Source organism: Rhipicephalus sanguineus, chromosome 10 (genome assembly GCF_013339695.2).
Source record: "Rhipicephalus sanguineus isolate Rsan-2018 chromosome 10, BIME_Rsan_1.4, whole genome shotgun sequence".
NCBI lineage: Eukaryota > Metazoa > Arthropoda > Arachnida > Ixodida > Ixodidae > Rhipicephalus > Rhipicephalus sanguineus.
The window spans coordinates 65,776,546-65,801,352 of NC_051185.1; the positions used below are offsets into that span (position 1 = coordinate 65,776,546).

At 45.2% G+C, this 24,807-nt stretch overlaps 1 protein-coding gene across 1 annotated transcript in view; it reads left to right on the forward strand.

Annotated features, from left to right (window-relative positions):
* Positions 1-24,807, forward strand: part of LOC119372036 (RB1-inducible coiled-coil protein 1) — a gene marked incomplete at its 5' end in the record, with an annotated part of 47,173 nt that overhangs the window by 12,319 nt on the left and 10,047 nt on the right. Inside the window, 11 exon segments of the mRNA XM_037642477.2 lie at positions 797-1,078; positions 3,834-4,028; positions 9,794-9,997; positions 14,841-15,065; positions 16,180-16,380; positions 17,178-17,318; positions 19,042-19,229; positions 20,763-20,859; positions 21,699-21,799; positions 22,686-22,743; positions 24,453-24,500. Of these exon segments, the coding sequence (XP_037498405.1) occupies positions 797-1,078; positions 3,834-4,028; positions 9,794-9,997; positions 14,841-15,065; positions 16,180-16,380; positions 17,178-17,318; positions 19,042-19,229; positions 20,763-20,859; positions 21,699-21,799; positions 22,686-22,743; positions 24,453-24,500 (1,740 nt within the window).

The following is a 24,807-nucleotide window of genomic DNA, read 5'->3' on the forward strand; positions in this document are numbered from 1 at the left end:
TTGCTGCTAAATAAATGTTTCGGGTGAGCTCTGCCTTCAATTCTTCTTGTGTTTAATTTGGGAGTTTCTTTTCCGAATTTTTGTGCTGAAACTGGATATAACGAAAACCTGTTTGTAACGAACTTTTTCGGGAATTTGTCAATTTCGTTATGTCCAGGTTTGTCTGTATAAGCCTTTTCTTCTCATCCGCATGTCATAATGTAGTTCAGTGCAAAAAACAGGCAACAGACGAGCGAGGGGACAAGGACACAGCGCATCTGTGTCGTCTGTTGCCTGTTTTTTGCGCTGAACTACGTTATGACTGACTCGTTCCAACTCGCCCAACAAGCAACGTTGCTAAGTTACAGCCGCATGTATTGACCCCCCTGCCCTCCTGTGGAGGCTTTATGCACCTAACGCAGTTTTGCACTGCCTACGGGATCCTGCATTTGACCAAACGATGATGATGTTTGATGGTGTCGTCATGTGACGTCATAAGCTTTGGCAATCTGCGACGTCGTAATGGCGTCGAGTTACATTGAGGTCATGGGACTTTCGGTACCCCGGTTGGTACACATGCATGCACCTGAGTATCGCGTAACTTTTGACCGACTTTTATTGCTTTTTTTTTTTTGCATCGTTTGTATTGACGCCACCGTCTCTTGATGTCCCCTCGTGTTTCGACAAATCTTGAAAATTTTTTGACTCTATGAAACGTGTAAGGATTTCGCCTTAATTGTGTGCCTTTCACCATGCAGCAACGTCCGTAATCGCCCAGATTTTGACTTGGTCTCTCCTCTTTCTTCCCTCTATGCAGACTCGGAATCCCAGGTCATTTGATGACAATCTGCCCCCCCTGTCTTCCGAAGACTTGGAGGTCCTCCGGAAAGCGCTTCCAGAGATGTCTGAGCTGCTACAAACTCCCGACACAGTCGAGCTGCCCACCGTCGTGCTGCAGTCCTCAGATGCCATGCAGTCTTGTGGAGACGATGCATTGCAACCTGAAGTGAAAGCTTCGTCGTCTTGCATTCCAGGGCACGCTTCTTGCCAGGAGCTGCCGCTGGAAGAAGCCAAGTACCAAACTGAGGAGGCAATGAAGGTACTTTGAGTTTCTAAAGCTGAAAGTTCGTTTCGTATGTGTGGTGAAAACCCTGTCAATAACAAAATGTGAAACCCGCTGTTACGTTCCTCACTGCTGCGTTTTCCCGGCTGTTTTGTCGTTTTTCGCCGGTCCCGGCATAGCTCCCATAGGATACAATGTATTGGGAACCCCGCTGTTACGTCGTAACTGTCGGACCGTTCCCGTATGATACGTCGCGAAGTGTGCTCGGAGCCGACCGAGTGACTACCAAAGAGAGCGGCCATGGTGCATTTTCACGCAGCTTGGCCTCGTTTGACAGTAATATTAGCCGCATGAGAGGCGCAAGCAGCAGAATCTTTCAATTGATGCAAACAAAAGCATGGCCTTCGAGATTCAAATTGCAAAGATGGCGTCTATGACGTAACTGCTAGCGAAAGCAAGGCCTTCGAGATTGGCATTTACTATTGACAAAAGCATAGCCTTTGAGATTTGTATTGCACAAACATGGCGTGTATGACGTAATCGCTTGCGAAAGCAAGGCCTTCGAGATTGGCATTCACTTCTGCCATCGCGTTGGCGTAGACTCATCATCATCGTTATTTGTCGGAGAACGGGAGGAGTTCGAGCTGGTTGGAGCTCGAATGGTCGTGCGTGCGGTTCGCGGTCGGACTCGCCGCGCCGGTCGTGATTGCGTGTGCTTAGTTCTTTCATACCTACAGCTGTTGGTGTTAAAAAAATCACATACGTTGATTACATTTCTATGGATGAGGCCGTCCTAAGCTCCGCGTTTCTATCCATCGACTAGATCGCGGCTGAGCGCGCCAATTTTCGTGCTGCTCGTAAGAATTGAAATAAAATTCTGTACCACTAAATATTTTGCCGTTTTTCCTGTTTTTCGGCTCTTACGTTTCCCATCTCTTACGTTTATTTCCTACGGTCCCTTCAAAAACGTATCAGCGGGGTTCTACTGTAAGTAGATAAGCAACGTGCAGCACCTTTTTTTGCTACTTTAAGGGGGACGCGGCTTTCGTATCGCGAAAAATGGCAAGCAAAAAGTGATTTTTTTGAAAATCAGATTTTCAGTTTATGTAGACCTTTTTATTTCCTATTCCAAAATATCTTCACTGAAAACGAGATAGAAGTGCTTTAAAAATTTTTTTTGCGCCTGTTGAGGTGGTGAAGAGTATTCTGGAAATATAAAAAAAACACTGCTTTTCAAAAAATCATAGCTCCGCAACGGCGCCACCAGGCGTTGATATCTTGGGCTCATGGGAAAGAGCATTTCTCAGTCTTCAAATTTCCTGCCTCAGCTGGCTCCTCCCTTAGAAAACAAGCGTAGTTGATGACATTGATGAAGAGAGAGCAAGCAATTTTTCGCTGTTTTTGGCACGAAATTCTGAATTCTGTACTTTGCACTGCACAATAATAATGGGCAGGTATGTTCCCGAGATCCAAGAGTACAGGCTTGCAGCGTTTGCTGACCGTGTTCAAATAGTGTCGCAGGAGTCTGCCATGTGTTTTAAGCTGCTTTGGAGCTGAAGAAATACTACTGCAGTAAAAGCTCGTTAATTCGGATTTCTAGGGGCCGGTAAAAATGTCGGAATTAACCGAATGTCCGAATTATCGAATGGTCGAAATAAACACAATAAATGCAAGTTTTTTCAACATACCTTTACTTTACAAAGTAATCGCGGATGCGTGTCTGTTTTCGAGCAGAAATTCGCACGGACGCAATTCTTCAGAGCCCTTCAAGGTGCTCAGCAGCCGGCATGCTGTCTGCAGTGCCAAAACAAAATTCTTCAGAGACAAGGGCCTCTGCGGCTTCCTTCACAGTACGAGGGGGCCTGTGTGGCTGCTCCTCTTCAGGCTCTTCGTTCTCGGATTCGTCGCCATGCATCATTCCTTGACGATTTCCTCATCAGTCAGAGAGCCGGCAGTGGCAACGCCATCATCAATGCCGATATAATCGTCGAGTGTCACTGTATCAGGCATAACACTTCCAAAATCCTGCCAGTCATCGGCACCGTCGTCCGGCGACACTTCGGCCACTGCGGCATCGGGTACAACAAAGCCACTGCGCCTGAAACAGTTGGCAATGGCATGCGCAGGCGTGTTCTGCCACACATACGCAAGAATGCTAACTGCGCTTAGGAGACTCTCGTCGTATTGTTTGCCGTCGTCATGGCACAGGAGCAACTTCTTGTTGGGAGAGCCCATTTTTCAGGGCACGCAAAATTTCTACTTTAGTGGTGAAGTCCTTGGCCTCGTACTTGGGCCGCTTCGCCGGCGTGGCCATTGGCGGAGAGTGCGTTCACACGAGAAGTCGGCACAAAAGCACCAGCAACGATCAAGCTAAAGGAGCCGTACTGAATCGTTCCTCGACGCAGCACACCAGCGGGAACAAAGCAACAAAATGGCACCGCCAAACCCACACGCGAAGAAAAGGCGTTCAACCAGTCTCAAGTAAAGCCAAGTCGATAATTGATGTCCATGGCGATGCTGCGTTTGAGCTTCACTTTTGTTCCGAATTGTTTTTTTAATTTTCGAGCCTTGCCAGTGGCCCGAAAGTTGCCGAATTATTCGATTTGCGGTCAAATCTGTCTGAAATAATGAGCGCCCAGTCTCATAGAGTGATGTGTATATTTACAGGGACAAGATGACGTGTCCGAATGAACCGATTTTCCAAATTAACGAGAGTCGAATGAATGAGCTTTTACTGTACTGGATTGTGGCAATCTTTTATTTGTGAATTAATTTTTTTCTCTTGACACAGAGTACCTCCTCTGAAAAGGACTGCCACGACGGTGCCTGTCCTGAAGACCGTGAGCACACGCCGAAGCTGGCGATGTCCGATGACGAGTTTGAAGAGGTCGCCGACGAACCCTCTCCGGGCCTCAAGGCAGATGCTGCTGACATCCTGGGCATGCCGGTACCTCAGGACGCCATCCTCTGCTCCCCCGACTCCCTGGTATGGCACCTTCTGATCCCCTTGTGAAGTTGCATGCAGTGCATGACCTCGGTGCATGTATTTACCCACTAAACGTATATGCAATAGACGTTGAGTCATTTGCCCTTTTTTATTTGACGAGTGCAACTTTCACACTAATTACAGTCGGTAAAACCCAAGAATAAGTACAAGCTCCCCCCGAAAAACCTCGGCGTGCTTGTTAATCTCCTATGTAAGAGATTCATGCAAGCTGGTTTCCTTTCAAGCCATAAGTACTTTTCCTCTGCTAATGTAAACATCATGCACATTGAAAACTAAAGTTCGTTGTTCCTGCCTAAATTATGACCTTTGGCTTAAGCAGCAATGTCTGAATCTCTGATGAAATTCGCCAGGACGTTCAAGTTTTCGACTTCAAATCAGCAACATGAACATGTGTCTATAGGCCCAGTGCACTGCAGCTTTCGCTGAACAAGTGGCGCAGCATGCGGCGCGACGCGCTACTAGTCAGTCGTGGTTGAAAGCAGGGTGCATACGGGCGGAACCACAGCAGCTCAAAAGGACGAAACTAATTCACGGTCAAACCCTGGCCTCCTAGATTGGCTCCGGCAACGCATCGTCGCATTGCCAGAGCCATTCTCGGAGGCCATGGCTAGACAATGACGGAGCAGTGTTGTATTGATGTCCTACGAACGTTCAGTTTGCTTGTGCGTGCGGGTGTGCTGCAGGTATGGCTGTCACAACAGCTACAGAAATGCTGCCAGTAAGCTGCCAAAAGTAAAATTATACGAATTTAAATAGAAGGCTCACTAGAACGAGCGATGAGAGTGTTGAATGAGGGCGGTGCAACGTGCGGGATAAACAGACACTCTTCATTTCTTTAATGCTTTCTTTGATATTATTTCACATATTTGCTCGTTGTGGTCAAACTCTGCCTTTTTTAGCCTCGATGGAGGTCTTTGTCAGCTCGTGAAGCACCGAAACTGCATATGCAGTGCCCGCTTCTTGGGCAATGATGAGAGAAGCTTGGTAGCCCTGCGCTTTGCAGATATGTCCCGATGCTTTTTCCTTCGTGCTATGGGAAAGGCGGCAGCGTGACCCTACGATGAGGCGTTAAAGAACTTAACATCTAGACGGGGACGTGATGATTGCCAGAGCCAGCTGCCAGCTGCGTGGTAGGTCTGTGCAGGATGTGTGCTCGCACTTGTTGACAAACATAGCCAAGGCGGCGGTGTGCTTACACCATCCTCGGTGCTGAGCCTTGCATGTGCACCTTGCTCTCACAATGTGCAATTGTTGCTATAGACAACTGGGAAAATGTGCAGAAATCATCGAACAGCCCAAGGGAACGAGTGAATGCAAAAAAGCGAGAGGAACAGAACGACCGAACTTTTCTCTTGCTTAGCCTGAACACCAACTACCAACAGAACGGATGCAAAAATCAAAGGAAGCTCTTCGTGTAATAAATAAAAAGAAAACTTTTATTGACTGTAAATAATACAAGACCTTGATAAAACTTTGATAACCTGAAGGTGGACGTCCTAGTGTACGCTCTTCGTCTGAGCAACACACTTGCCAATGAATTCGGAGGGCCCCTTTGCAGACACAGTTTCCTCCCTAACGCCGTTAGCATGATTGCCAGCTTAAGCATCATTGCCGTTAAGAAGACTGCTTTTGTTTTAAACATCTTTCTATGGGTTCAGTTCTGCAGAATCCACACAATAACGCGCGCTGCTCGTTCCGCAATGTCATTGCGAAGAACGCCCGCAACGTGTCGCGACGGGATCATGCGTGTGGTCGCTACTGGTGGCGCCGACTGTTCCAGCGCCGCAGCGCCACTATACCAGCTGTCGAGGCCTATATGGGTACACCAACTATCTGAAACAGGCAAAAAGTGCTTAACGTCACGGAAATAAGCAAATGTGATAGGATGAAACGTCTGTGCAAATTCTTTGTGGGTGGGAGAGTGATGGTTATGGGTGGAGCTTGTATTTATTCTTATTTTGTTACCGACTATACAAACTTCTCACCATGTGCAACCTGCTTGCTGTCAAGTGCCGTACAACGTGTGTATTTTGGGTGCCTTACCATCAAATAATACAGCGAGACCTTGTGATAGTGAGCATGCATATAATAAGTTCCTGGGTCTGGCGAAGCAGGCATCGGGTTTGGTTGACAGTGCCTTATTTTAACGAGCATGCTGCTGCAATTTTGGGACCAGTAATGGAGTACAGATCAACACCTGCTAAAGCATAGCGAGTCCTTGTCTGCTTGAAGTTTAAGGGGTGGGTTCTGTAGCTAGCAGAAGTGCAGTGTACAGCTTGAAACTGCCCATTCCAGGCACACAAGTTCAGGCTATCAGATTGGCTTCACTTAGTTGGTCTGCAGGCAGCGAGCCATTGGCACATGTAAGCAAGGCTGCAGATTGGAAAAAAAGTCTCTGCAGATTGCCGCAGGTGAAGCACAAAGAACACATGGGCAGAGGGAAACCATCACTCGCTCCAACTTCAACAAGTGATGTTATTTAAAGGTGCGCAAGAGCACAAATACATGCATTGCAGTCACTCTAGTGGCCTTGGAACCATGCAACACAAATCAACACGTGAAAAATGTTTCTTCTTTCTTGATAAGGATAGGGAAGGAATACTTTCAACTTTCGCACTGAGGGCAAATACTTAATTTGTAGTCTTGTTAGTGACTATGACTCTTGTTAGTGTATTTTTTGCCAACATGGCACTTCTTTGGTAAAGCAGTAGAGCAGGTAAAGCAGGTAAAGCACGTGTTGCAGTGCAATGCTAGCCAACCTCGATGACCACTTATATATATTGTGCCTTTTGAGCCTTTATAGGGGCACTGACACCAATATTCAAATCTGAGTTTACGCTGTCATACAAATCTCCTGAATACAGAGGCAGCCCTGTGTTAAGGTATTTCATTTTGACATTAGTCAATTTTCGCGTGGTGCACCTACTGACATCGGCACCAGCGTGACATCAGGCTATCGTATCAGTTATGGTGACTTCACGCACCAATATGGCTAGTTGTGATGATGTCAGGTACCAAAGCATTCAAAATAGCCGCCTGTGTGTTGCAAATGGAGCCACGGAAAGGAGTGGCCATGGAAATGTCACGATATCGTGTGAAAGCATGTGACGAGAAGCTCGTACCATGTCGTGATGTCGGGGTACAGTAGGAATCGAAAGTAGCTTTTAAAAACGTATCACAATTTTTTGGGGTACACTCATGCTTACCAGTACATTTTCTAGGCTCTTGAGGGCTTGGCCTTTCGTTTGATGCAGAAAAAAAAAAACTATGACAGCCAGATATTTTTATGTCAATACCCCTTTAAGGGGGGAGGTGGGGATCAAAGCTGAAATTCTTTATTTTTTGTAGTAGAACAATGAAATTTGGCATACTTATTGGGAAGTGCACTGAATGACTATTTACAAAGTTTCATTAAGATGTCTCCAGCAGTTTTGACATTATAAATTTTTACTTGCATCATTCTTGTACCAAACTTGCAGAAAGCCTGGCGTGACAACAAAACGTGGTAAAAGCCCAAAGTCGCCCTTATATTTTAGCCATAGGAATGGTTCATGCTGTGACATTCTCTAAATATTTTTATTACCTCGATTTTTTTTTTACACGGAACATTACATCTATGTTTGCATAATGCATTCGTTATCGTCACGTCAAATTAGCTAAAGAGTAAAAAAATGAGAGAGTAATTCAAAAATACAGGAATGTCACAGCGTAGAGAATTGACTAGGGAATACAATGCAACAGACCTCATGAAAATCCATCAAGCCATAGTCGTGCTACGCTTTCTGCAAGTGAGACAGTCGGGTCAAAACACACTTCTGAGAAAACGGGCCCTAAAGTTGCACAGCCACTACATGTAAATCAAAATGCCCTGGGGCTGTAATATTTAGTGTCTTTGCTTGCAGGGGTTTTCTTATGTCCTTGATCTTTAACTTTTCTGCACTATGTGCTTTCTTTTTTCTTTATTGGTTATTTTTGTCAGCTCTTTGAAGGGTGAGTCTATCAGGTTTAATGGCCAGACTTGCACATTACAAGTCTGTGGCATGCAAATTTAGGTGTGCTGTGGCAGTTATGGCCAAGACATTGGTGGCACAAGAATTTCTGAGTTGTACTTAATGAAACGAGTTTGGCAGATAAAAATTCGTCCACTCCTTTACACAAGTTCATTTGTCACCCCCGCCTTGATATGCTTCACCATTCACCCGGTCGTGGTAATGGTAGTCGGCGAGGCTTTCATTATTTCAGTACATTTACAAAAGCTTGCTGCGATACCATGCACGGTTTGAAGCGCGCCTAAATTAAATCACCACTGAGTGCTTATTTCACCGCGAAGTGCTCGGCCGCGGGGTTCGGGAAGTCGGTGCCCGATATGCTGGGTGGCGGCATTTCGTGGCGATGCGCAATATGCCAAGCCGCAGCGATGAAACATCGGCGTGGAATATGCTTGGCCTCGCATTTTGGGGCGCCGACGCGCGAAGTCACGGTGCTTCGAGCGATCGCTGTGCGACGAACTTGGGGAGATCGAGCGGCCGTGGCCGTGGGGTCCGCGGCGCAGCTGCCGATGCGTCAAATGCCGATCAGCGATTCCGAGCTGCCAGCGGGCGATATCATTAGTAGTTTGCAACAAAGCGCACTGCGGATTGTTCGCTTTCGCATGTTTGCTAGCACGATGTTCTTCCTCGCAAAGTTCGAATTCGTCGGCGCCGTGAACGTAGTTAGGCCTAGCCACGACTCCGAGCAGTAAGCACGGTCGCGGTGTGCGCTGCCGCGGTGCCCGATGTTTCCGAGTTAGTCATGTTCGATCACGAGCACAAAAGGTCGTCCCGCGGTGGTCTTAGTCACGAGGTCCGAGATGCCGACGGGCAGAACTTCTAACCGCGGGTCCCACGAGTGAACGCGACGTGCTCTGCGATGTTCGCGACGAGCGCGTCAGGCTATCGCAGTCTGATGCACGGTCTGATGATTGAGCTTCTGGGTGCAGCTGCTAACGCGTAATTATCGTCGACCAGCGAACACAAAACGAGTGCGAACGCTTCTGTAATTAGCGTGATTTTTGACAGCCGTGACCGCGCAACGCGGAAGCCGCAGACGACGCACACCGGGAGCGACCATCGGACCAATGGCGAGGCACGCTGGAGCATCATGGTGGCCGCGGCCAATCGGGGGCCTCGAAACGACCTTTAAACGTTTGCTTTTTGTGCGCTTGTTTTTAAATGGAGGAGCCAGCTGAGGCGGGGAATTTGAAGACGGAGAAATGCTCTTTCAGACGAGCCCTAGATGGTGGTGCTTGGTCGCGTCGTTGCGGAGCTATTATTTTTTGAAAAACGCTTTTTTTTTTTTGCGATTTCCGCGATAATTTTCGCCACCTCAGCGGGTGCAACAATTTTTATTAGCACTTCTACGTGGTTTTCAGCGACGATATTTTGGAATTAGATAGAAAAAGGGCTACAGAAACTGAAAATGTGATTTTCAGAAAATCGATTTTTTTGCCATTTTTCGCGATTTGATCCCCGCGTCCCCCCTTAATTTAGTCCGTGGCCTGCCCGCCCTAGATAATGTTTGTCATAGGCGAGAGGAATATGATACACAGATCTAATATAACTGCCCTGTAAAACGCATGTGGTGAGACTGCTAATGACCACACTACTGGGATGTAGCTTTCGCAAGCTACACACGTTACCCGCCGAGCATAAGCAGTGTACACACGGGTCCTGTGCAGCTGTAGCTTTTTTCTTTTTTTAATTCAGGGGCACACCTCGCATGATTTCCAGACAGCAGATTTTTACATCGACGAGTCGATGCCGTCCTCGATATCGGACAGCAACGGAATCGTGCCTGTCACACCCAGCACTGTTCCGCCTTCATCGGCAGCACCTGCCCAGCAAGATCATGCTGCTGCCGAACTTCAGCGGCAGCTAGACGAGCGAAGCGCAGCGCTACTAGCCGCTCAGGTGAAGCACACAGCCTTCTTTGTAGTAGCACCACTCGAGGGGGGGAGGCTGCTATTTAAAACTTCAATGAAGTTCTTCATCGATTGTTATTACACTCGCTCAGTTTATGGATACACAGTAGGCTCTCGGGTAAACAAAAGCTGTAGGGACCAAAAAAATGTGCTCCATTTAATAGGAGTTCCGTTTACCAAGAGATGAACAGGGAAGCAGAATTCAAGTACGATACCAATTGTATTAGTCGGTTGTTCCGTTGAGGTTTCGGTTTTCTTAGAGTCTGCTGTATTTGTGTGCTGATTTCAAATATGCAATTATTTTTCTAGCATATTATGCAGTTTTTAAAATATTCGTGTACTTGTTTTGGGCAGATGTTTTTCCAGACTGACAGTTACAAAGTAAATCTGCATATCGCAATATTCTGGGATGAGAACTGGATGCCATAGAACAAGAGTGGACATTCTAAACCAATTTGAACAAAAGTTATAGTATGTTGAACATTTGCGAATAAATTGATGCGAAGCTGGAATCTCGAAGCTGAATCTTGGGAATTGCAGTTTAGGAGAAGCCTTGCTCACAGAAAGGCACATCAAATGTCTGATAGTTAAAAAATTACACGTTGTAATGGAAAAATAATCTCATATTTGAAACCAGCGTACAAATGTACGTGAACTCAACAAGTTTCATTAAAATGAATCAGGAATACAAAGTTTTTAAAGAGCAGCATCCCCCCTTAAGATCATTTGGGATCTCCTCCTGCACCTTTACGTGGCCTTGCACTATCCTTTTGAAAGCTAACTTGCATCTTACGCGCCATACTTACATGAATCTAACGCATACTTTCTGCCTGATAAAACTGGTCTGAAAATTGCCTGCATGTTACAGTTGGATGTCAAACTGACCATCGGAAGGGGTAAGACAGTGTCAGTGCCACGACAGAGTGGTGACTGAGCACTTTTTTTTGTTCGTGGCATAGATTTGTTTTGTAATTGACTGATGCTTGTATGCATCATGTCTTTTCATGATCAAGCTCAAATGGCGATGCTCCATTTTTATTATGAGAATGCATTTGAAAGGAAAGTTATTTTGTGCGTTGAAGAGAGTTGCAAGAGAGCCGCGTCATACCCTTTTTTTTTTTCTTTGCACACTCGAGACTAATGTCTGTGGGTAGCACAAACAAAGGGAAGATATCTTCAGCTGCAGGTGAACCAGAAGTATTCTGCGCGAGCCAGAAATGGGGAAAATAATGGGACTTGAGGATAAGCTTGCCGACTTGCTTAAACAACAACGTCGTATATGCCGAGCTTGTCAAGGTAGCTGCCCTTAAATTGGTGCATGATAGAGGCCTATCCAAAAGTAATATTATGGTTAGTGGAAACTGGATGTGAGAAGCGAAGGAACTGCCAGGGGATCAATTTCTCATTCTACAAACAGTAAATTTGACTTTATTTCTGTGATTGTGCCATGGTTTTATTTTAAAGAATAGGTAAACATTACATCCACGTGCCTTTTTATTTTACCAGTTCAGACTCGTGGATATTGGGTGCGTGTTAGATATGGGAGTGTGCCAGAATAGGGTACATATGGTACAATCCTTGGAAGTCATACGGTCCCTTGTGCATTTCCTTAAGATGACTCGAAGGCGAAAGCCATCTTATTCTTCTTTGCTGTACATGCAAGCATATGCAAGGAAACTATAATTGTACGTTTGTCGAAAAAATAAACGAGTGAGGAACTTCTAGTAACCCTCCATTCTATTATCGACAAGAGGTAACCACTTTTGCAGATTCTTAAAGGGACCGACAACCAATTTTTATGGTGCCCATTTTCTTTAGCGCAATGGAAAGCTTAGCGGTGAAAGTGTCTAATCACGGAACGGTAACGTGGAAAACGCTGTGAAACGTTTGGAATCAGAATTTGTCAATCTGCGGTGAATATGAAGTCGTAAACACAAGTGACAACCCATGCTGCAAACAGTGAGAGCGAGAGCGGTTCGTGTTCGAGCACAGCGGTTTGCTGCACATGCGTGCACTCCGCGCGTATGCGCCAAGGCTCAACATGTTCTACTGGTTACCGCGAAGGCAGCGCCGCTTCTCACCGTGCAACACCTTTTACCTCGTAAGCAGCACAAAATAGAGCGGGGATAGATAATAATATACATACTCTAATTTTCAGGACTAATTCTGGAGCGCATGACAGCATAAGACTATGTGACTACATACAGCTAAAAGTGATAAACTGCATAATCCAGCTTTAAGGCTCTTCTGCCAGGTTACGCGACATACCGGTTTTTGTTACTTTTAAACATGATTTAAAAATTTAAATCCTACTCACAATGCGAGAAGGATGCTGGAATCTGTCACTATATTTCACTGTCTTTTCATTTTTACTAGGATCTAATCGCACGTTGTGACCAGTTGTCGGTCCCTTTAAGAAAGACAATGCACTGGAACGGCAGCATTCTTTGTATACAACGGCATTTTTTCTATATAGTACCTGCATTCACGTGGGAATAGCTGTAATCTCACCCCTGTGAGCTATGAAATAGACGTGGACTTCACTAGGGCAGAAATGCAGCCTTGTTAGTGAGAGATAATGCGATTTTTTTTTTTGACACAAAGCAACACATGGACATATAGGCAAGGACACAATATGTGCGCTACACGTGTTGGGTCCCTCCCTATTTGTCTTGTGTTGCTTTACGCTAAAAACTGTTGCAGAATGGAGCATCGGATTGGAAACCTGATAGACGTGTGCTTTTTCAAGCCCAGCAAATGGAAACCGGCCACTTAGACTAACCAGTACTTACTAGCATGTGCCTGTGCACACCTGGATGTATGAGTGGTAGCTGATGCACGGGCCTAAATAAGCCGTGGAAGGAAAACCGAAAGAGCGAGGCACAAGAAAAAAAAGTCCTTTCATTTCCCGCGGGGTGGCAGCACTTTTCAGGCAAGAAAGTTGAATAATTGGCGCGTTTTTCGGACATAGAGATGCACTGTGGCTGGGGTTTAGATGACTAAACTAGGGATGGGCTAATAGTAAATTTGAAGTTTGAAACGAATTCGAAGCGAGTAGTGATTTGGTCGAATAATTTCGAATCGAGTAGTTCGATTAGTGTATATCGCATATTATAAATAAAAATCAGCATCTTTGCCATGGCCAGACTAACTTGCACAATATTTTAAACAATTGGAACTAGGCATGCACAGTAGCCACATTTCCGGTTAGAAGTGAAGTGGAAGCAATGTTGACTGGTAGGGAACTTTGAATAGCAGTACAGTGCTAGATATAAGCGGTAAAATATGCTGCACTTTAAAGTTTACTATACTTAGCGCATATAAACCCCTATAACAAGCTTTTAAACTTAAAAAATACTTAATAGAGGTGAAGGTGATATGTACTATCGCGATGGAAAGAAATGCAAATGGCGAAAAGCGCAATCAACTCCGACATGCCTTGACTGTAGCTAGGCGAATCTGTGCTTTTAACTGGCACTACCATAGCACTAGAATCCTGCTCTGGCTGGCTCTGTCGCACCGCGTTGGCGCTCAGAGTGCTAGGCACGACTGGCAGATGATTAGGTATCGTAGCACTAGACCAAGATTCTAGTGCTACGATGACGCCGGCTGAAAAGCACAGATTTGCATAGCGGCAGTCAAGGCATGTCGGAGTTCGACTGGGCCAAAAGTTAAGCTTTTTGCTGTTTGTGTTTCTTTCCATCGTGGTAGTACTATCACGATAGAAACTCGAACAGCGGCAAGCATTAGCAATGGTATTGTGCACACTGTCCGGTCATCACCACTGACAGGCGTGCATATCTGGTTTGGCAGCACTGCGCCATCCCACTATAGTGCGATATTTTCGCTTCTGTTCTAGTTATATTTCAGGGGAAGAAACTAAAAAGACAAGAAAATTGAAATGGCCAGAAAGTGCTCTGTGAGCCCACACTGGCCACCCTTAACATCATATCAGAACCGAAACAGGAGCAAAAGTATCGCGCTATGGGGGGATTGTGCAGTGGTGCCAATCCTCATGTGCGTGCCTGTCAGTGGTGATGACTGGACGGCACGCACTGTACCATTGCTAATGCTTGCCGCTGTTCGTGTTTCATTTGACGCCTATAGTACGTTTAACCTTGAAGTGTGGCTTCACGGCATAGCACCGCAATGTTTCATTGACACCACCGTTACTGAGGTGGGTTACATGCAGTCAAATATATGTCTCTTCGTTCGTTTCGAATACTTTGAAATCTCAAGTAATTTACATTCGTGTCGAAGTGAGTTCAAATACTGTAATATTCAAGTAGAACACTTTGCTGAGCTAGTTGGTGCATGTTTAACGAAAGGAATAAGGCGCAAACGAGACGAACACAAGAAGTGACATGGACGAACGCCTACTGTTTTGTTGCTGTTATCAATTATTCCATTATTGCTCTTTCATATTCATGTTCCTTTGGCCTTATACACCACGTGTCATTGATCATATTTACATTTTTGTTAGACACGTCATCACGTATAGTTTTATCGCTTTTAAGAACACCATATGATTAGCGCTGTCAAAATGTGAGCCTATATGTATTCCCGTTTTCTTAGAATAAAATCGGTTGTCAGTAGGCGTTTGTCCATGTCACTTCTTGTGTTCGTCTCGTTTCCGCCTTATTCCTTTCGTTAAACTGTAATATTCGTACGTAATATTACAGTATTCGTACAGTACAGTATTTGTACGAATATTTGAAGCTCTCGAATATTCGCCCATGCTTAAACTAAACACTTGCAGTGGCCTGGTTGTGGTTCTTCCTGGCACTGTTCTTTCTGCACTGCACACAACGTGTGCTTGGTTGATTTCGCAGGAGGAGCTCGAAAGGGAACGGGTCAAGAGGCAAGAACTGAGGCGTGCTGTGACAAACATATGTGAAGCAGCTACAGTGGTATGCGCAGACTATCGCTCGAACGCCGCCTCGATCCGTGAAGACTTGGCAGCTGCACTCCAGACGATGAGCAACGAAGCATCGGTCATTGGGGCTGCCATGGACACTGCCCTTCAGGCCCTGCTAGCCAGGCTTGAGAACGAGAAGGCGCGTTTGTAAACCCGAACTCTTGCTAAGTTGCATAAGCTTGCTGTTCTGTATATACTAATTAGCCAACTACCAGACATGCCTGAAAATTCGAATGGTTTCGCAGCACCTGCACGCCCATTTTTGGTGGTTGCATCATCTTGAAAGTTTGACACATGAAGTGAGAAGCAGTGCTTCCTTTTCAGAAACATAATACTTAAGAGTGAGAAATTTTGTCTGAAATAACTGTTCGGCAGTTTTCGGAGTTCAAATTCACAGCAGTAGTTCTTTGGAATTGTGGTGATTTGGGCCTGTTGGTTGAACATAAGAAACTATTTCTAGCGCAAGAAACACACACTAAATAAGAGAAGAGGCGACATACGAGCACGTGTACGTCGGCCGTCTCTTGTCTTCTATCGTGTCTGTGTTTATTGCGCTATATAGCGGTTTGTGGGGAACGGCTATGCAGTTCAAATAACTGTGATTTCATTCCTGCACCAACTGCGCCAAAGTGTGCCAAATTAGATTTACTGCGGCATCCTGATAATATGGACGGAAATTCCGCCAAACTGCGCCAGAGTCTCGGGTTTGGGGCATCTATCAGCGGCGGTCGCACTGCCGGCTCGTCAAAACATGTACAGCTTGATCTTTGAGCCTCCAAAGTCACATCCACGGACCAATAATTATTCCACTGAATAAACAGCACTCGCACGTGCATCCCGGGTAAGCCACGATGCCATGCACGGTGCCTACGCACCTTCTGTTGTGCAAGTCGGCTCAACGGCAAAGTGCAGTCTCTGCAGATGCTCGTGACGTCTAGTCGAATCGGTAGCGAGAAAGGGTGGTGACGATTCATCAGTGGACGTCGTCTGTTCCAGCTCATTTCAAGCATCGCATGGCACATAATTAATGCACTGTTCAGATATTCATACACCCGTAATGATATTCACACACACATTCAAATATTCACACACCCCTTATGATAACATTAGTATCGCTAGTGAAAAGGTAATCAAACAGAGGGAACTAGAATTGCAAGCATCGAGAACATATATGGCAAATGGCTAGCTATTGTAAAAAGTGGTATGGTTTACTGTGCATAGTTTTGAGATCTTAATTGCCGCGATCTTCTCAGGCTGCGTCCATAGCAACCGAGGTGGACAGGGTACGGCGCGAGTTTGAGTCGGCAGAGGAAGACCACCGGCACCAGCTGGAGGTGGAGCGGCAGAAACTGGAAGATTCACAACGTGAGGTGCACATGTACCAGCAGCAGCTCCAGCAGCTCTCGCAGCTCACCGACAGCCTGCGCACAGACTCTGCACTCGCCCTTGCCTCGGTAGGGCACGTTGTCCATCCTTGTCCCCATTTTGTCCCCATTACAGTGGGGACAAAATGCAAAGAACGCTCGTGTGCTTAGATTTAGGTGTACGTTAATGAATCCCATGTGGTCGAAATTGATCCGGTGTCACCCGCTGTGGCATGCCTCAAAATCTTATCGTGGTTTTGCCACTTAAAATCCCAAGAATTATTATTATTTATTGAGAACTTGCTTTTAGGGTAGCGCGACAGATGGAAGGAAAGTAATGTGCTGAACCTGTATTCAGCTGCAGATTAAATACATAAGTAGCATCATCTTAAACAGATGTTGAAGTGTGTAGAGAGGTGCAGCAGTCAAATTCAAAATTCAAATTAGAAGCAATTGCTCTGTTTTACATAGATTCTACTGTGGAGTTTAACCTTGTAATGTACATGTGTACGGGAGATCCTCAATAATAAACTATGGCAATCTACACAAGCAAAAGAAGAGTACCATATGTAATAGAAGGAACACATTTAATGGGATTGGAGTGCATTATAATGCAACATTGAGTATGCCAAGAGAACCTGCCGTGGTGGTCTAGTGGTTATGGTGCTCTACTGCTGACCCACAGGTTGCAGGATCGAATCGTGGTTTTGGGACATATATGGTGGTTTTGGGGCATAAAACCCCAACAATTCCAAGTGAACGAACAGTTTACCTTATAGTTTTGTCCATAGTCGTTCGCTGTTCACACACGTTTTGTTTGTGAAACCCAAAGGGGATGCCATAACCTATGCTAATTGTGTTCCTCGCCCTTTGATGCACATCTGCAGTTGAAGAACACCATGCAGCAGGATCACGAGTCTGCTATTGCCAAAGCTACGCTCGAGCATGAGCTCGAACAAGAGGCCCTGAATGAGCGGCTGCGTGCTTTTGAAAGGAGCCACGAAGACGAAGTGCAAGATCTCAATGATGTAAGCTCACTAGTTTCACGTTTTCTTTCTTTTTATGGAAGCTGTTGGGGAGTGTTCCACAGCCATCATTGTTCAGCGAAGCCTGGTGTTGCTCAGTCTCGATTGTTAACAACTGAGCAGCCAAAGTTTGCAATTGTTTATTTGAAATGTAATCATCGATTATGAGATCCAGTTATCTTTGCACATATAAAATTTTAGAGGGATATTGAACAAAAGTTTTACTACAGGGATTTTCAGCCAAATTGAAAGATTGGGTGCTGAGATCGGTAGACACAACCTTCATTTCAGGCAGAAACTACTGGAAAATAATGAATTTAATGCATTTTTCCCAAATTTTGGCATCTAGCAATTGCGCTGTCTAGCAGCCACACTGTGAACTGGAAGAGCTGTTCCCCCAGATACCCCGGAAGCAGGCCAGCTGTCGCTGGTGTTTCTCAACCCACTCTGCTCCCACTGTGGTTCCTAGAATAAATGTAACGGTTTATAAAAACAGAAAAGAAATATAACTGCGATAAATCGGCATGCAGCATGCTTCGTTTTGCGTTTTAGGGTGTCGATGCGCAAAACAGCTAGCCGCTTCCACCGGTGCTCTGAGTGGTCGCTGCACGTGAGCTTGGCCGGGGGTCAGCTGCCGATGCATAAAATGCCTAGTGACAGTTTCGAGGAGCTAGCGGGCGATGCAATTCATTACTTGAGATGAAGCACGTTGTGGCTTCTTCGCTTTCACATATCCGATGTCCTTGCCCACAAAGTTCGGATGCGTCCTGTACGTCGGTGCCGTGAGCAGAGTTAGGCCTAGTCTGACTCCGAGCAGTAAGCTTGGTCGCGGTGTGCTTGGCCGCTGTGCCCGATGTTTCAAAGTACGTCATGCTCAATTGCAAGAACAGAGTCGTCCCGCGATGATCTTCGTCACAAGGTGCGAAGTGCTCATAAGCAGAACCTCTAACCACGGGTCCCACGAGTCCACGAGTCAACTTGGTCCAAGACTTGCGTCTGCGACGTTCATAAAAGCGCAGCGCGCTGTCGTAATCTCATGATTGAGCTTCCACTTGCAGCTGCCAAACTAAAGCATAATTGTATACTAAGTGATCGTCGACCCGTGAACAGAGAATGAGGGCACTAAGTAGCGCGATTTTTGACAGCCGTGACCTCGCGACACGCAAGCAGCTGACCACGCTCTCCTGGAGTGAGGATCGGACGAATGGCGAGGCATGCTGGAGCACCGTGGTGGACGCAGCCAATCCGAGGCCTCAAAACGAACTTCAGACATGTGCTTTTTGTACACTTGTTTCTGAATTTGAAGACTGAGAAATGCTCTTTTCGACGAGCCCAAAATGGCGGCACCCGGTTGCGCTGTTGCGGAGCTATAATTTTTTTAATATAATTTAGAATATGCTTAGGGATCCTCTGCAGCATTTTTCAGTAATTTCGCTTCGAAGTATTAGAAAAATATTCGAGAAATATTAAAAAATTATTCAATTCGAATTCAAAATTTATTATCCGAATTTGCTTCCCACCCAAAATTTTGCTATTCGTCCAGCTCTAGTGATAACGCAATGCAAGGCAAAGAAACAAGAGGTACAGAAAAGAGCGTCTTTGCCTTGCGTTGTGTTATTACCTTTTGCACAGTAGCTGACAAAGCTAGACCAGAGCAGTGCACTATTGCTTGACAACGCAGCCAAACTTGAGCAAGCTCTCCCGCAATCCTTTCATGTTGGTGCAGGTGATCTGCGAGAAGGACCGGCAGATCCAGATGCTGTTCCAGGGCAGGCAGGCCCTGGAGGAGCAGCTGCACACTCGCTTCACCCTGGAGAAGGAAGAGCTGCTTGCACAGTGCCGCCAGGAGTTTGCTCAGAGGGAGCAGGCCATCCGGGAGGAACTCATCGCTGTGCACGAGCAACAGCTCGACCGGTGAGCAAGACCTTTGCAGGGCTTTTAGTCTTGGTGTAGCTCATGTCGTAGCTCGTGTAGCTCATGTCGAAGGCGAAGTGCATGCAGCTGCTTGGGATCCCGTTGATAACACGGACGAATTGTTGCTGCGACCACCAGTCGCACTGGCCAAGTGCGAAAAGCATGAAAAGCATTGGCATTGGAAAAGGCATGGTTCTGCGATTGCACCCCAAGGCTGCTCGCGTTGATAACGTGAATGTACCATTGCTCTGACCACTGGCGAAGTGCGAAAAGCACGAAAAGCATTGGAAAGGCATCGGAAAAGGAATCATTCCGCGATTGCACCCCAGTGTGCGTGGCCAACTGAGCTTTGACTTGGGATTGTCTGCGACTAAGAAGCAACTCAAGCCAGTTGCGAAAGCAGGGCAGTCTGATTGTCATTGCTATCAAGCAATGGCGGCCCCCGTGCTCGGTCAACCACAGTCCACAGCGGTGGTTTCTGGTGGTGCCAACACACGAATTAGACTTTGAAGTCGTATTTTTATGTTCTAAAATGCACAGAAATCTTAGAGATTGTGTTTATTGCACAGCAAATTAAATTTTTGAGCCCGGAATTGCATCATCAAATTTTATTGAAGCGGAACGGCAGCAGAAAAAGTGTTCGTTGTGATGAGCATATTTATGCATAGACTCCTTTGGACTGTTGACGGGTAACCGAGAATTTTTCGTTGTACCGGAAATTTTGTTGAAGCGGCGTTCGTTGTAGTTGGGTTCGACTGTAGTACATTAGAGGGATACCTGGTGCTGGTGTCTGTGGGAGCTGCAACGCATGGCACTTCAGCCAGCGCGAGAATGATGGGTAGTACGTGGATTTGCCTAACCTTCGTTCTGTCGGCCGCGCTTGGCCTGCAGCTGCTTTGTCGCCAGACGAAGTTTGACATCGGTTCAGCAGTCCCACTTCGCCACCTTGACCCTTTTGGGCTGACCAATTTAAATCAGCTCGAGAGGTTCACGACAAGCCATTCTTTTATCTAAAAACAAAAGCCTAACACAACAATAAACAAGGCCGCAAGTGCATCCGAAGTCGCAAGCACAAAGATAGGCATATTTATGGACTACCCATCATTCCCATAGTGGCTGGACAATCGTAGCACCACAGTTCACCCTAGTAAAATATTGTAGGAAATTTGTAATATTGTAGTAAATATTGTGGGATGTCGGGTGCCAGAATGTTGGGTGCGGTATGTCAGGTTCTTGGTTCTCGGGTACTGGAATGTCTGGTGCCAGATTGCTGAGCACTGTAATTGTCAATGCTGGTCCTGTGTTTTGATGGGCACACTCTTTTTGCACAAATGGTGTGTAGGCTTTTTTGAGCTCTTTCTCATCTTGACAGAGTGCACGACAGTGTTTGACTCGAAATAGGCACCACACATAGGGGCTATAAACACCTTTTATAGCGCAGAGACTGGACAACTGAATAAACAAGGAAAGAGCCAGTGTTTGGGTTGGCTGTCTGGAGAGATGTTTGACATAGTTTAATAACGCTGCCTGCAGGATTCAACACTGCCACGAAGAAGCAATCCAAAAGGCCAAAGAACAGACGAGGCTAGAGCTTCAGCAGGAGTGGGAAAGTAGGCTGCCAGACTTCAAGGTGAGCCTCTTGAAAGCATCAGAACAATGGTCTTGTGCAACTCTCTCACTCCATTTGCAGACCATCGTCAGTATTGCACTACTGTTTGCATCAGTTATTCCTTACACAGTGGACACCTGATGTCTCTTAGGAGACCACGGAAAAAGAACGTGCCATTTGTAAAAACATAACATTGTTGGTGCACGAAGTTTTAAGAAAAAGGACAACGTGGCATGTACTTTTGTTTTCTCAAAAGTGCGACATTGGCTACATGTGATGACTGGCTTAGCAATTTTTGGCATCTGTACTGTATACTTTTTTGACACGCTTGCTGCCAACTATCCAAGCAAGTGCTGTAGGTTTAGTGTGTTTATAAAATCTGTAGAATTTCTAAATTGTGAAAGTGGATGCATAATTGCCGTATTGCTTCACCACGAAGGCATATCGAGAGACAAAGCAGCGGACGCCAGTGGGAGCGAATAAGAAAGCTCCATTCCTTTTCTAGCAAGCACCAGAGATTTAAGGCGCACCGTGTAGTATTGTACAGTTAAACCTGCCTATAAGGATTTTCCATACAACGAATTCCTCGATATTAGAAAGTTTTTCTATTTCCCGCCGTTACTCTATAGAAGCGCATGTATTTGCTACCTCTATGTAACAAAGTGGCAGCGGGAGCGGAAGTGGCAGCGGAAGTATACTGTGGGGGGCAAGTGGTGCAGTAAAACGATTGCCCACAATTTTTTGGGAACAGAATCTGAAAGGGTCGAGCACAGTCTGGGACGTTTAGCATGGAACGACCACTCCAAAGTTGCCCACTTTGAACCATCACTTAGGTTTGCACAATGTTTGTTACGCTGCAGCTCTTGCAGAGGAGGGAGTCCATGGAAGACTTGGACACCACTGCGGGCGACTCCTGCTCTCTTGAGGAGGCCAAACCCGACCCATGCGGGGACAGCATGATGTGAGTGCAGCTGGAAATAAATAATAATCTGCCTACTGTATGTACACTCAAAGCTCGTTATAACGAACGCAGATATAACGAATTATCGGTTATAACGAAGTAAATGAGAAATTGTCTTGTCATAGCTACAGTGTTACAAATAACCGTTTATAACGAATTTTCGGATATAACGAAGTTATTTTCGTGGCAGATGCGACTTTGTTATAATGAGGTTTGAGTGTATACTGTAGGACAAAAGTGTGATCTTTACATACCCATGTGTTGCCAACTAGCTTCATAATATCCGTGAGAATTCTCGGATTTTTTCACTCATCCTGTAATGCATCAGCCATCTTCTTCGGCATCCATTCTATAACTGTAGCGGTTACATATCCTATGCATTATGTGGTCTTCCCCGCTCCTATATCTTCTTTCTAATCTCGACTAGGATGTCAACTACACCTGTTTGCTCTCTAATCAGCACTGCTATCTTCCCGTTTCCTTATTTAGTGTATACTTTTTTGTACACTCAACGAACGACACGAACTTGTATTCCTGTCTGTCGGCACATTCAAGTTTTCAAGAACTGGCCACACAGTTATGTCAAATCTTTGCTAGTAATTGAAGAGTGCAAAGTCGTTTCGAAATTTGAGCTAGAATAAAATGTCAACAAGTGCTAATCCCCTCCTTGCCTTGTCGGAATAAAGAGGCAGATTCCGCAAGTCTCACTGCACGGCTTCAAATTTGTTCTTGCCACAAGCCATGTTAACCGAGCCAGTTTCCTGGTTTGGTTTTGCCTTGAGAAGGACTGTTGCGGTTCGGAAAACAATTTACCCTGCAGTTCTCAGTCATTAAAATACCTAAATGAGCTTCGATTGCTTTTTTTTTTTTTCTTTCTTCAATATAGGGAGTCCACTGTGAAACTTCCCCACTCTGCTGACCCCATGCTGCTGGAGTTAAGGAGTGTAAGTGCTGTCTCACTTGAACTTCCTGCATTCTTTACCTGAATTAAGAACGAAACAAAAGGAAACAAAACGTAATTAGTTGTATTTTTTTTTTCTTTCTGGGAATAGTTGGTCAGCATTGGGACAAGTGATCTTTTTTTGTTTTGTTATTGTTACTATAAGCAAAGTGCTTATGTTGTTTACAGCGTAAGCTGTTATGGTCTCACAAGAGCCGATTTTGTGGCAACATTGTTCGCAACCGCCGCAGCTATCGCGCACCATGAGAGAGAGAAAAAAAAAAGAAAGATTCGAGCTGGAATCAAACGCAGACATTCTGCGTGGCATTCAAATGTTCTACCACAGTGCTACGCCTGTGCTTGAAACATTTTTTGACAAAAGACCCTGTACATGCATTATGTCAAGCAAGGAATCATGTTAACAAATGTAATATTGCGTGGCAGAATAGTAGGATCGCATCAGGCGTCGCGTGATGGGAATTGTGTAGCAGGTGGGCGGTTTAAAGCTTCCCACTCATTACAAAGAGCTCAGCCACAGTTCATTGTCATCATCATCTGCCACAGTATCAACAAAGTTTGCAGCTGCAGTTGACTTACAGACGCGTAGCGGGCTCTTCGTTGCTTCGCGAAGTGTTGAATTATGGCATATTGGGTAATTTGATACTTCGCAAAATGATTTATGGCACAGTGGATACCTCGCAGCTGTACTAGCAGTAGGTGCCCCAAGAGAGTTTATAACTGGCTCTATGAAGGCCGCACCTCCAACTTGCGCTGTGCCTGTGCTGCGTGTTTCATGCAGGCCTGGTGTTTGTTTTAATTGTCCCAAGCTGAAACTAGGGAGGAATGCCTGCTAAAGAATCTTTTCATGATTCGCAAGTGGGTGTGTTCAGATAAGGACAGCCTGAAAGATGTCCAGGCTGTTTTTTTTTTTTTGTATAAAAAAATTATATGTTCCGGCGAAATTCCTGCACGTGTTCAGTGCACACCTTTGTTTTAAAGGGACACTAAAGAGAAACAATGAATCGGTTTAAATCGATAAATTGTGCTCTGAGAACTCGTAATGTCGTTAATTTCGCCATCATAGGTTTATTAATAGAGGATAAAATCAAGTTTAAAGTTTCATTTTTAAATTTCGCGCTGAAATCTTCCCGCATGACGTCACAAATTTTGAAGTGTATTTATCATATTTTGGCGCCATTGCCTCAAGAAAATTACCCCAAACTTGGTATGTTAAGACTATGGCCCCCTCAGAGGACAATATACTTCATTTTTATCGATTCGGAACAATGTAGTCCCTAGTAGGCACCATCAAAACGTGTCACGGCGAATGGTGCGGAAACTTGAAGGTGGCATCACCAGCCACATTTTATTTTTGCGCGTTTTCTCGCTTACTAAGAGTCTTCTCACAGCAAGCATGGTGCTTTTGGTATCCTGAAAGAGTACTGTACTAATGTGAGAAAAATCGTTTTGCTCTTAGTGTCCCTTTAAAGGAACATTAACCAAATCAAGGCGGAAAACGCAGCTTGCGCAGTTATGCAGTCATGTCCATATTTTTCCTTGTCACAGGGCAAAGAAAGTGCACTTTTACTTGCCTTTGTATAAAACATCTACGCCGTCGTTACGTCAAGCAAACTTCCTTTTGAGAAAGCTGTATTTACAGTTATGAGAAGTGAAACATGTATGAATCACTTCTTTGTTTTTATCTCCTTACAGCAATTGCTTGAGAAGCAAAATGAAGTCAATAGACTGCAGCAACAAGTTGTAAGTTGATGCTTTATATTTTTAACTTTCATTAAAAACACATCATCATAGTTTCAATTTCGTCTGCTATGTTTTATGCTAAACAGTGAATTTCAGTATAATGTAATTTTAATATAACAACATAAAGTGCCAATTTTGCAAACTTCGTTTTACCAAACAGTGCAGTGAGTCGGTACCTGTAAGTGTGAGTGGTAATGACTTTGAAGGTGAGTGAGCACTCCAAGTGTGAGTGAGTGCATGGCCTACAAAAGAAAGTGCACTTATTATTCTGCGGCAAACAATTTTGTGGTTATAAGTACCTCCTAGG